Here is a 13,622-nt window from a genome sequence, read left to right as displayed (position 1 = left end):
ATTTCTCTGTCATATCCTAAAAAGTTTCCATTGGCGTTGTGTGTTGCCCATAGCAGATAATGTAAACAGGTTCCTAGATTGTCTTCAGGTCTGTGTTTTTGTAGCTATGAATTAGTCACAAGGGAATAGCCAGAGTACTGCATTAAACCAACAAGCTTTTTCCCCTGAGATAATAGGAATCACTTTGCATACATACCCACCTACCGTGCTAATGGAGGCTGTTATTCTGGAATCCGTTTCTTAAAACCACATAGCCAGACTGACTGCACTTTCCACTCCTCAGTATGTTTCCCCCACCAGAGGCATATGTCATTCAGAGATTGCTAAGAATTCAGTAACAAAAACAAGCAATGCTGTGTTTTTCTAATGTATTTTCTATCCAACATAATCAACTATATTCTTTTTTATTAACTGAAAAATTGGAGAGTTAACATTTGATGGAAAAGGTCCAAATAGAGTATTTCATTTTGAATCCTATTTCATACAGGAAAGATTATTTCCAAATGTGGCCAGACTGCTTGCCTATTAAATGCTTGGCAGCCCTGTTCTGTGCATAAGAGCAATACAGAACTTTAAATTAAGCAGGCTTTTACTAAAGCAGTTGTTCTCAGAGTTATACCATTTGCACATTTGCATTTCGGAGAGGCAGCTAATCACCTGCAATCTGAATATTATAAAGGCTTTTAAAATTATTTTGTCACTAGCTAGCTGACATGCATTATAAATTCATTAATCCATTTCAATACATTTTCAAGTATTTATTGAGTATGCATTTTTTTAACATCATGGAATTGCTTCAGTGTGCTTCAGGAAGGTTAAAATTTAAACACCCAGCTTTTTACTAGCTGCAATACAAGATGTCTTCATGAAAAACACATCTCTCGCTTCAAGACAAAAAGCAGTAAATCATTCTCTCTTTCCTGGTAAATGGAATTTAGGTTAGTTAGTTTCATTGTCTAAATACTAAAATTCACTGTATTAAGGATACAGTGTACTGTCAGAACCTTCCCAGTGTTACATCGTTACTCTTCCTATAAGATAGGATAAAATTTTGTTGAAGGATCTAAGACAATTAGGAGTCCAAGCTTCCATGAAAAACAGTGAGTTTATGATTCACCAATTATTGTTTTAATATTCTAGCTTTTGTCTGTTTCTGGAAGTTTTAATTTATTAAAAACAGATTCCTTACAATCTTCAGATTGCTACTGAGGATTTTAGTGAGTATGTTTTAATGGCACAAAAGCAAGTTTGGGATAAAACCAAGAAAACTTCTGCCTCTTGAAGAGTATAAAAAGAGTGTATTTCTTAAAAAAAGGCGATGTGTTTTGCAGAAATCCTGCATATAATGTCTTCTTTCACGTGGGAATGCAGAGTGGGGGTGGAGAGCTGTCTATTACCTTCACCTACTGTATTTGTTCTGCCAATTTGAATTGGTAATAATTTATTTAGGTAAAGCATTTAAAATAATTAAAATACTCAAGAGATTAAATAACCTTCCCATGACTTTTGTGCTCCTCTTCCAGTTTTCAAGAAGGTATATTTTATTAAAATCTACCCGTGTAAATTTTAGGAGGATTTACACCTCGGGATTTTTCCCATCTGTTTTTTAAAGTGCATCAACAGCCAACAGCAGGGAAATAGCTTTACAAATTATTACCTCCAGACTCTGAGAAACTTGTTTTGAAAACTCACACATCCTGTATGGACATCACTGTGCTCACTGCACCGTTCCAGGATGTAATTTAAATTCTCTACATTTTTGTAGGCTACAGTTTTAAAATACATTGTTTTACCACCTGCATTACCCTATAAAAAGCCCTGGGTTTTTGAAACAAGAAACCTGAATGTGGCCTGGGTTAGGAGTGGGTACAGTAGGAGATCCTTGGCTCCTGCTGCTGCACCAGTGAGAAGATGTGTGCTTTTCCACTTAACCTGCAGCCACCGGCAGGGAGCTGAGAGGGCAAGTGCTGTCCCCAGATGCCCGCGTTACCAGGCTGCTTGCTCATTTCCCTGAATTTTCTTAATCATCTGCTTTTGTATTCAGAGAAGAAAGGCTGTCCTGAGAGGGCATAACTGGAGACAAATTCTTCTCATGCAGTGGCAAAATATTCTTTCGTACCTAAAAGCTTAACTTGACTGCCACTAGTTACTATTCTCCGTTTTGAAGGATTTTGGACTTGTAGTTTGACACCATCAAAACTTCATTCCCAAGATTTTTGAATTAAAGTTCAATTTAAAGCCTGTTATCACATATCTCACAGTCAGGAAGCACATAGACACATCACTCAGCCCCTTGGTGCATAGGCAAGAGCTGAGCTTGTTGGGACAGCAAGATTTGTTGAGCAAAGTAACGGAGTCAGTCACTACACATCCAACATTTGTTGTACACCGGTAGTCTGGGATGCCTAAGACTGGAAGGACAAAGAAAAGAAACCCAAGGTGTCTTGTGTCATCAAAGAGGATAGAGCCTTCCCCTAGAACATGAGCCAGGTCAAACAGAGGGTTCCCAACTCTCTCTGTTGGCTGTGCAGAGAGTTTAGGGTAGGTAAATTCCTAACTCAGGAGCTCTGCTCTTTGTTCAAGGTCAGGTGGGATGAATCTATACCTGCCTGCAAGCGTTTTGCCATTAACCCCAGCAGCAGAAGCCAAGATATAGCAATACCTAAAATTATTGTGACTCTGCCTTCTGTACACAGAAATCTAAATTAAACATTAGCTAGATTATTTAATAATATAATAATTTACCCTGCGTGAGTATATACAGACTAGTGAGTATTGGCTATGTATAAATCCACATACACAGAGGACAGACTGGAGAGGAGACTCATAGCAATGCATCTGTACTTTATAGTCCTTCATATATTAGACCTGAGTTTTACACTTTGTTGAGGAGTGATCAGCCTCTGGAGGGTAATGTAAAAAGTGTAATGCAAGCCTGAAAAATGTGCCTTTTGGAGAGTATTGACTGATACAAACCTAGTTTTGAGATGATTTAGCAAAAATCTGGGCACTTCTGTGTCTGCGTAAGGGTTTGTTCATATATGGCCTATGTATACCATAGACCTTTGCTTTTGAAGTGTGGTTCTGGAAGGAGAAGACACTTCCAGGACTCCTGTCTGGATTCATCCCACTTACTTAAAGACTTAAAGGTCTTTTCCAACTTAAGTGATTCTATCATTCTATGATTCTACTGTCATATGTTATTTGATACCCCATCAGAGGCATCTGAGTTAGGGATTCCTTGGCCATCCTGGACTCCCTCTCAATCCAGTGCTTCATTTTGTTTTATTTTACCTTAACGCTTATTTTGCAATAGCACCTATGAGCCAGGTAAGTGATGGTCTCAATGCAAAATCAATGTAGTAGTTCAGCTACAGAGGAACTGTGCCTTCACTCTAATAACTGTGGCAAATTTTTATTGAGAAAAGATGAGGATTCCTCTGAGCAGTCAGTGAAATATTTTATGCCAGGAAACTGCTGCTTTTATTTCCTTTCTTCCTCTTAGGAAACCCATTCACACCCAGCCTAAAAAAATAAATATAAGTCAGTAGGTATGGCTCAGTGAAACAAGATGTGGACTGATGTTGCTATAAGCAGTTTACTACAGGTGCTAGGCACAACTGGGGTTTTCATGGGGTATAACACTGGGTTCTTTTTTTTTCAGGAGGCAGACAGATGATTGCTCTATATGATCTAGTTTTTGAATAGTCTTGAGAAAAACAGTGCTGCAAGGTTGCTTTTCTTTGCTGCTTCTGTCCACATATAGCAAACTGTTTGAATCCCTCGTAGCTGATATTTAGGGAGGCTACGTGTGGTCAGGATGCTCACTGGTTGGAGCGTAAGGAACATCCTAGAATTCTTTTTCCCCACTTTACACGAGGAGACTGCAACAAAGAAATGTTCTCATTCTGGTAAATCATGGTCCAAAGGCCACAACCCACATGTGAGTTCAGGCTTAGACTTCCAGACTTCAAATCAGGGTGGCAGGGGGGTTCATCTCACCTCATTTCAGATAACTGACGTTAGAGATCTCACCTATGCTAGTCACCTAGGCTTCCTCTGAGGCCAAGAAAAGACAGGCACTTGTGGTAGGATGTTCACACCTGAAGAAGTGATAGAAACTACTCACTGATTTCTGCCTCTCCTCCAGAAAAATATGTTTACACATTGCAGCTCTTCATTACATGACAAGGTGATATGAGTCCCACCTGAAACTGTGCCTCAGTTACCCTTTTACACAGCAGGATGAATAGCTGCCTGCCTCTCAAGGATGCTATGTAATATAAGACAGCTTTGAGACAAAAGCTACATAATTCTTAGATTGAAATTTGGGGTATGTGTTCTGTTTCTAATGATCTTTTGCTATGAAAAGCACATCCCAAATTAGGAAGGAGTCTCACAGTATGTTTTTGAATTGTCTGTGAATCTGTAAACCTGTATCACAGGTCTTTTTATTTCAAGCTTTGTGTCCAGTAGCCTTTTAATTTTTACTTTACATAAAGGGGTTTTTTTTTGCCTAACATACAGAGCTGAAATTACTACTGACTTCTAAAAGGTTCTTTTCACTAGTACTTACTGGTTTGCTGGTAAAACATGAGTTAAAAGCTTAAAGCTGTTTTTTAATAACACGGTAGTAGCTTTCATAATATGTTCTATGCCCAGTAAAGGCAGAGACCAAGAAGTCTGTCACGTTCCTAATCCAGTCAAGCGTTTTTCTTTTAAGTTTTCCAGTCTTACATATGCACGCGCATGCATACACTTCCATCTGCATAGATCTTTTTGTAGCTGTATAGCTATATAAAAGGTTGTGAATATATATACACTTCATGAATGTTAAATTTGTTATTTATGTAAACATTTATAATAAGAGAGCTATCAGACTAGGGATCCATTAGACCAGGAGCTGTTCAAAATGTACAGTAAAAAATATGGGTGATTGACTGCCATTGCAGTTATATCACAGTAGGAAAAATTTATGTAGATGAATAAGTTCATCTCAATGGAGTATTTTCCTGTTTTGCAGATTATACTGTTCATCCTTTATTTTACTTACTGCCTACATATTATACTTCTGTGGTAGGCATCAAACGTACCCCAAAATGTTTGTAAGTGGAAAATTATCCAGCTCTTCCCCAGCTGACATCTAACCATGAGGACGTAAATCAAAAAGTTGCATCCCTTAAATTTACTGGCTTAGATTGCATCCTGGCAAAGTCTGGAGTGTAAGAGCCAAAGCTTGCTCTGAAGCCCACGCTCTACCCTGTTTGGCCTCCCATGATTTGCTTCAGGTCCTGAAGAATGCATACCTGGGGACTGTCAGCAAAGGTGCCTCCCCAACCCTCCTAGCTTTACTGCTTACGTTAGTTTTCTGAGGCTTAAACTTAGTTCATTAATCCAAAGAGTAGATTGATGGGATCCCCATAATCCTCTAGTTCTTAAGCAATAAAGAATTCCTTGTGCTGGGAAAAATCTGACATGAAAAATCTGACATGAAAAATCTCAGACTGCTCGTGCCTCGACTGAGTAATTTCTTAAATGTCCATTTTTTATGGTTAACTTCACATAGCAAGAACTTAAAAGGTACCTTGGCTGAGGGCTGATGAAATGAGTTAGTGGAATTAAGTAACGACTTGGTAAATGTAAGAGCACTTTAAAAGGTACAGAAGCAAAATTCATATCGCTCATTGGATGCTCAGGAGTGCTCTAAACGTTCCTCTGTTACAAAGTGTTTAGTATGTTATGACTGATGTGCTCTGTTTGAAATTGCAGGTTTATGCAACTCAGCCGACAGCTGGATGATTGTTCCCAATATCAAACAAAACCACTACACGGTGCATGGGCTACAGAGTGGCACTAAGTACATCTTCATTGTTAAGGCCATTAATCAGGCCGGCAGCAGAAGCAGCGAGCCCGGCAAGCTCAAGACAAACAGTGAGTGACGTGAGATCTGGCACACATGCATTCTTCTCCTTTCTTGCCTTCCTTTTTAGGTTTGATCTTTGGAAGATACAAGAGGGCAGAGCAGCTTAACTTGTTTAAAGTGCTTCCCACAATGAAAGCTACTTATTTAACTCGATTCAAGACTGCCAGAGTCTTCAGTAGGGCAGAAATTACTTTTTTTTTTAGAGATGCATCTGTAGTTTGGTCACTGGAAATATCATTTAGGAACAGAGTCATCAGATGTGAAATGATTGAAAATACTCTTTTGTGGTTTTATTTTAATGTCCTCTCTATTCTTTTTCCTCTACAAAGCAAAAACTTTTCTTATGTTTGCAATAAAACATTTTATTTCTGTATAATGTTCATAAGATAATTGCTAGTTTAATTTTATCCTCCAAAATGATCTCTTTCTTAAGACACTAGAAAACTTAGCTCCATCCCCTCAGTTTTTTATGGAGTTCAGCAAGGTGGTAGAGTAGTCAGAGATCCCACTTCAAAAAAACAATGGTTACACAAATTATTAACAGATGTAGTATAGCAATTTTAAGACTGGTTTTCAGCCTTTTTCTTCTTGTGTCCCAGCCAGTCCCTCAGTCATGTAGTCATCATGGGCAGCTCTGAGCACTGGAAAGGGAACACTGGGGTTTGTGCACCCTCTGAAACCTGCTTGTTGTAGGGGAGGGTGCTCGAAGAGGAGCGATACTGAATGTTGCAAGAAGGAGGCTGCAGGGAATAGCACATACATATTTCTCATTTTCCCCTTTCTGCTACTAGCCTGGCTTGTTTTTCCGTGTAAAAGCTGCTCATACAAACCCCACATCTGCTACCAAGAATCTGCTTATTGTTAAACCTGGTAACCTACAAGCAAACGCATAACCAGAGGACCCGTTTGGAATGGCAGTCTTTTATCCTTTTGTCTCTTTGTGACCCAGTGTGGCACAAAAGCAATATCTCAAGTGACTGTGAGAAATTATGTGACCAGATACACTTCAGCAGGGAGAAAGACATCCTTCAGATACTGCTTCAGCAACACAAAGTCTACTAACCAGTTAGAGAGGCAGGCAGTAGGTATTTTACTGCTACCGAGCAGTAAGAAAAAGCAGGTAAAATGTGCCCCAAATACTTTCCAGTGGGTTCATTTTATGCTTGATCATAATACATAACTAAATACACATTATGAAAGTAGATGATAACTCTAAAGCTAAAAGTACTCCTTATCTAATTCCTGACCCATCTCTGATAATGTTAATTGAGAATTAGCATTGCCTCAATCATCTCCCATTTTAAATGTCTGCATGTTCAGATTGCCTAGAGATCTGAACCAACACATATTGACTGTCACTGTTTAGATTAATTTAATTTCTTCTTACCCCCCACATTAATGCTTTCAGGTTTACTGCATGAGAAATGCTTAACTCTTTCTTCATAAACTCTGAACAGTTTTTGTACTTTGAAGTACACGTATCAGTGCCTGACACAGACCTCGTGAGAGCACTCATTTCTATTTTCTGTGCATGTCATCAAATCTTCACTTACGGGGTTTTTTTTCCCTTGATATGAAAGACAGTCTGAAAGGGAAAAGGGCTTTGGTGGACCACTCATGGAGTCATAGTTTCCTAGTTGTCTCCTGGTGAAGGTAAATGATTGTTCTGCTTTTTGACACAATGACCAAGCCTGTCAGAATTGTGGCAGGCTTTATATATCTACAGGGTTCGGTTTACCAAGAAGCTTCCTGTTATTGTCTACAAACCTTGTGCTACAGCTGAAGATACTAGCCAAGAGCAACAGCCTCAGTAATGTTTTTACACCATATTATTTGGAGCAAGTTACAGTTCACTTCCTTCTTTTTAATGCACAGTATCCAGCACCACATGGGCATCCTTCCAAAGCGATCCTGAATTGTTGACTGTGCTTGTTATAAATAAAGCTGTGAGTGAACGAACAGGCAAGGCTAGTGCTTCTTCTTATTTTCAAACTCATTTTGTGGGATTTGAAATTATATTTTTTTGTAGTGACGATGAAGATGTTATTTATGGAGCTTCATCCCTCGAGAATTAATAGAACATAACTTATTCTAAATCTAATATACTGTGAAAAAAGCAACCCTCAGACCTTTATTAGCATGTATATTGGTTTCAATTACATGCAAGAATTAGAGTATTCAGGTTACCTCTAGGTCAGAGATAATGGGCATGATGATTATGCAGGGCTCTTTTCAGGGATTATCGACACGGGGAAGTTAGTGCACAATGAGATTGACAGTAAACTGACAATGCAAACTAGCAATTGCAGGGAGCAGAATAGGTTAGTCTATCTCGAGAATGCTTCAGAGGAGGAGATTAATATGGTCATGTAATCTTGTGGGCTTCTTAGAGGCTCACTAATCCACTCCTCTTTTCAAAATCAAAGCCAAACCATTCTTCTGCCATCTTTGTCTCTGCCTCTCTAGGTCAGCCATTTAAACTGGACCCCAAATCTGCTCATAGAAAATTGAAAGTGTCTCATGATAACTTGACAGTGGAACGTGATGAAACATCCTCCAAAAAAAGTCACACACCAGAGCGATTCACAAGCCAGGGGAGCTATGGAGTAGCTGGCAACGTGTTCATTGACAGCGGACGGCATTACTGGGAAGTGGTTATAAGTGGGAGCACGTGGTATGTATATAAAAATATATGTGAAAAGAATCACTAGTTCACACCATGCAGGTCCTGGCACAGTTTCTCTGATAGAGATTAGTAGCAGAGGCATAGAGAACAGTACAAGAGCAGGACATGTGTATACTTTCACATAGTTTGTCAGACCATTTTCCCAATCTGCAGCACTTTTGAACTCTGGAACTAAATCTGCCAGATAGAGCATCTTTATATTTAGCAGCCTTCACAGGACTTTTACTCGATGGCTGGGGATGGTTTTTTTTTGAACCCACATACAGTACATTTTAAGATTGTAGTGAATTGGAGAGCTCAGAAAGTTTCATCTTGTTTATACAACAGAGCGAACTTTGTAAGCATGATCATTTCTTTACTAAACATGAAAGATCTTAGCATCCTTCAGTAAGAAAAAAAAATAAATATGAGGAGAATTTGGTGATCCAGTTTCACAGGGGCGGAGGTCAGATTTGCTGCTGGGGGGGACGCGGAGCAGCAGAGCTGTAGGTCTGTGCCCCAGGGTATGAAGCAAGGGGCAGGAAATGGAGGAGTGCATTCCTCTGCTCCTGAATGATCCTCTGTGTCGTACAGCAGTGGATTTCAGGGGCTCTTTAGTCAGTGGAAGAGATGTCATCCTTTGGGATTCAAAGGATGGAGGTTAATGGAGTGGAAAAATCAGTAAGGTCTTCAGGTATGCCCACTGTCTCAAACAAGAAAAATGCTATTTGCCTGTGCCAACGCTAAGGGATGGAAATAGAGTAACTTATGGCACATTAATCTCTGTTGGTTGAAAGCCCAACAAATACTGCAGTGTCTCTAGAACGTGAGGAACTTTTACATTTCTGTTATATATGAGAAATCAGGTATTTGCCCTCAGTGTCCATTAATGAGAACATTTTCACAATCCTTTCACCCTGCACATCTTGCCATAAATTATGGTTTGCAGAGCAAATGTCTTCACCTACAATTGCTTCACTTGGCCCAAAACCCAGTCTCAAAAATGCTCATTTGAATCTGAAAACCACACCAACATCTGGCAAAACATATCTGGGAATGGCAAAAATGGTTTTTTTTAATGTGTCCTTTGATGTTTACTCTTGCATTCCTTCTTCTGGGCCATATATTAAAGGAGCAAGGAGAGATCAGATTAGCTGACAGATAGCAGTGTATTTTAAAATCAATGAATTCCTCTGTATTCATCTGTTTGGAAGTGGAAATTTGAGGCCCAGTGATTTAAACTCTGAGTTGCTGCGTGCTCAACAGTCTTCCTTTTGAATACCAGAGATGAGTGCTCCAAAAAATTACCATAGCAGCGAAACTACAAACAATACAAGGGACAATAAAGTTTCGCTGACCTCTCAGACCAAAAGAGAGATGGGGAAAAACATTAATTAAGCCTGTGCAGATATTGCGGTGAAACATCACTTAATTAGAACTTAACCAGCAGAAGTAAGAGGCCGGGGCATTACAGTGAGTCCTCTGGGCTAACATTTGACTTCACTGAGAGACAAATGTGGCCTGAAGCATTTGTTTCCTTGAGCTGTTTTTTGTTTTGCAGGTATGCCATTGGTATTTCCTACAAGTCAGCACCGAAGCATGAGTGGATCGGGAAGAATTCTGCCTCCTGGGTGCTTTGCCGCTGCAATAACACATGGGTGGTGCGGCACAACAGCAAGGAAATCCCCATCGAGCCTGCACCTCACCTCCGGCGGGTCGGGATTTTGCTGGACTATGACAATGGTTCCCTTGCTTTTTACGATGCTTTGAACTCCCTACACCTTTACACTTTTGACATTACATTTGGGCAGCCAGTGTGCCCCACATTCACTGTGTGGAATAAGTGTTTGACCATTATAACTGGCTTGCCTATCCCTGACCACCTAGACTCCTCCGAGCAGCTCGCATGACTGCTGAAAGCCAAAAGGTAGGATGACGCATCTTCCCAGGGCGGCCAAGTGGCTGCCTGCAGGAGCTTGCCTGGAGCTGGTGGACCACGTGGCATCCCAGCCATCACTGCCAAATCCAGCCAGAACTGAAAAGGGGAGAATATCTCTTTACTGTGTACTTTGTACGGAAGGACAAGAAGTGGCTTTAATAATATCTTAGAACTTTCTTTTGAAGTTGGTTTTGTTTGGTTGGTTTTGTATTTAGCCTCTTACAGGAAGATTTATAAATTATTTATAAAAAAAAAAAAAAAAAAATAGAGAGAGAGAAGGGAAAGCCTGATTTGGACACCTGGAAAATGACTTATTTGTTTTGCACATCAATGGTCCTATTAATTAAAGTTGCATCATCCCTTTACATCATTTCATTTTACAGTGGATAAATGCAGGAAATTAGAAGGATGAAAACTGTGCAGTGGACAAGTCAGTATACTGCAGGTTTTATTCGTGCCAATATTAGCACTCTCATTACCAGTCTTATTGAGTGCAAGATCTCCCAATTTCTACTTTGCACATAGGAGTGTGCAGACCAAGAAGAACAAAACTAAACAAGTAAGGAAGTGCAGCTAGCCAACACAGCAAAAGAAGAAATTTTTATTTACTTCTGTTCACAGGGCAGTGCTCTCTCTGTTCATAAAAAAAAAAAAAAAAAGTGGAATATCTCCTAGAAATGTGAGTGGATAAATCATCTGGCAATTTATTTTATTGATGGCAACATTCCCATCTACCAGTGCTTTGCCTTTGTCTTTGGGAAACATTGTAAAATCACTGAGGATGTGAAAGACTGACACCATCTCTGAGAATCAGCAGAACTGGAGGAGAGCAGCCAATCCAAGGTCTGACTGTAGACTAATTTGATAAAGCACGGCATCATTTAAGGACTGATTGTCATAGAAGATGTCATGGTTCTGATGGTAGACGTGTGAATGCTTATTGCTGATTTTACAAGGTTCAACATAGCAAGCCCAGCCAACAACTTGGAAGTGAGACATGCGCCACTTCACCGTTGATTTTAAATTAACTACAAATGTTTCATTGTCGTACACTATGCGGTCTCTATAACAAAGCAAGGAAATCTCTTTTACATGTGCTGTATGGAGAAACACTGCAGCTGGGGTTTGCTCATAGTTACCATTGTCCTGGGTTGTTTGGGAAAGCGCAGTTCTCTTTGTGAATGAGGAGTAAATAACAAGTTTTCAGCAGCAGTAGGAATCTGCACGGGCAGGCCCTATGTTCATCCTGGGTTTGGTGGATGAACTTCAGTGAAGGCAATAGAGGTTGTACCTACTTTATCTCAAAGCTGAATCAGATGCATTTTTTTTTCTCTTTTCCTTCCACAGAATAGAAGCCCTTTGGCATTACTACAATGCTTATGTATAAATGATCATTTTGGGAGATGCTTGAGGCATATGACAACTTTAAAAGAATGGTTTTCGTACAGTGGTTTGTTGTTACTATGCAAGTGGTGAAAATCTGCCTGTGTAGAAAGAGGATAAACTGAATACCAGCTTTAAGAAAAGATTTGCTCAGCAATTTATAACCATGCTTTAGGTGTCTTTTGAAAAGGATGCCTTAATGCACTTTGTTCACTAATGGGTGCAAACTAAAATGTTCCCAAGCTCAGCTTCAGATTTTTAGAATTCTGATTCTCCAGGTACCAAGCTGTACTACAGTTTGCCTTATGATGATGTAGAAAACTTATGAGCAAGACGAGGAATAGATACATGCTTATTTGGTATTTTCCTTGTTTTAATAGAAAAGAAATGCCTATCCACGTTCCTTTGATTTCCCTTTACGTGCCCTGCTAAATGCTGAATTAAATGCAGAAAAGTCTGACAGTATGATGCTGGTACCATGGTTTTCAGCTGGGGCAGCATCCCATGGTTCACAGATAGGAGCCACCAATCTTTTCAGAGTTGACATAAATAAGCAAAAATGTGTACAGCTAGTGAACTGCAGTGTTTATCATAGTGTCTTTAATAATAAAGAAACGTGTGCCCTCAAAAATGAAAAAGTAAATAAATTCCCAAACATTACATTTTATAATTGATCACAATGTTACTAATACAATCTGAGGTACATTGCGCAGATGATCTGCCCTGAGATGTTTGGAAGGTAGCTGAGATGGCACGAAAATTAATTATAATGACTTTGCAGGAGATGACTGATGCAAAACAGTGATAAAAAGATGCAGGAGGAAAGGAAATTTAATGTAAGATTATTGCCAAGTTTCTGCCTGAAAGGCAAGGGTATACTACCAATGTACATGTAGCAAGGCTGTGTATCTTCTCTTTTGCCAGAAATATTAAATCTAGAAGCTGATTTCAGTAGTGGACAAACTGAAAACACTGTTCAGTGTTTGGCCATACAATGTTGGCAGAGATTGAGCCGGATGGAAGTAATAACGTGAATTTGGAAAGATCCTCAATGATCTCACATATTTTCCTTGTAAAGATAGACCATGAGTCTAAAGACGGATCATGGTTTTGGCCAATGGAAAAAGAATGGTCTGTTATCTACAGGCCTTGCTGTATCATTTTTATTTTAACACAGAATACTTCATTTGGAGCCAAGCCACGTTTCTCCAGTGGACTTTTCATTCAGTCAGTGCTCTTTGTGCATATATGTTTGTGTATATATGTATACATATGTATGGGTACACACACACCAGTATATGCACAAATATAGTGTGTAATTTGTGTATATGCATACATACATACATACACACACAGACTGACAGTAATTAGGTGTTCCTTTTTTGCTTGTTTCTTGAAGAATTTCATATTCTGTATGACTATGAGGAAACAAGTTTGCTATGAATGGTATTCTTCTGGACATTTTTCTAATGAACAAAATCTGTTTATTTTACAATACTTGATTCAATGCCTGATTAATCAATAAAAACATCCATTCGAAAATGTAGCTTCTGTGGTCTGTGGCATTTTGCATGGTCCATAGTAATCAGTTGAAGTCTGGGGGAATGGTAATCCTCATGTAAAAATAAAACATGGTACTTTAATGTAGCGTGCAGTCTTAGATGAGGGTTTTTCCCTGATTTTTGAAAGTTTTGTGACTAGGAATGAGGTAG

General features: G+C 39.3%; 1 protein-coding gene across 3 annotated transcripts in view; it reads left to right on the top strand.

The window, feature by feature from the left end:
* The window catches only part of MID1 (midline 1), a gene marked incomplete at its 5' end in the record, with an annotated part of 98,435 nt that extends 87,535 nt beyond the window's left edge, over window positions 1-10,900 (top strand). For all 3 annotated transcript variants that reach the window (XM_082333581.1, XM_082333580.1, XM_082333579.1), the window contains 3 exons: window positions 5,770-5,931; window positions 8,390-8,597; window positions 10,150-10,900. In XM_082333581.1, coding sequence (XP_082189707.1) covers window positions 5,770-5,931; window positions 8,390-8,597; window positions 10,150-10,498 — 719 coding nt within the window. In that variant the 3' untranslated portion in view covers window positions 10,499-10,900. The remainder of the gene's footprint in view (window positions 1-5,769; window positions 5,932-8,389; window positions 8,598-10,149) is intronic.
* Window positions 10,901-13,622: the final 2,722 nt, after the last annotated feature.

This window comes from Platalea leucorodia (assembly GCF_965183815.1).
Source record: "Platalea leucorodia genome assembly, chromosome: 2".
NCBI classification, from domain to species: Eukaryota; Metazoa; Chordata; class Aves; order Pelecaniformes; family Threskiornithidae; genus Platalea; species Platalea leucorodia.
Note: the sequence above shows the minus strand (reverse complement) of the source record. Positions and strands in the feature narration are given on the sequence as shown.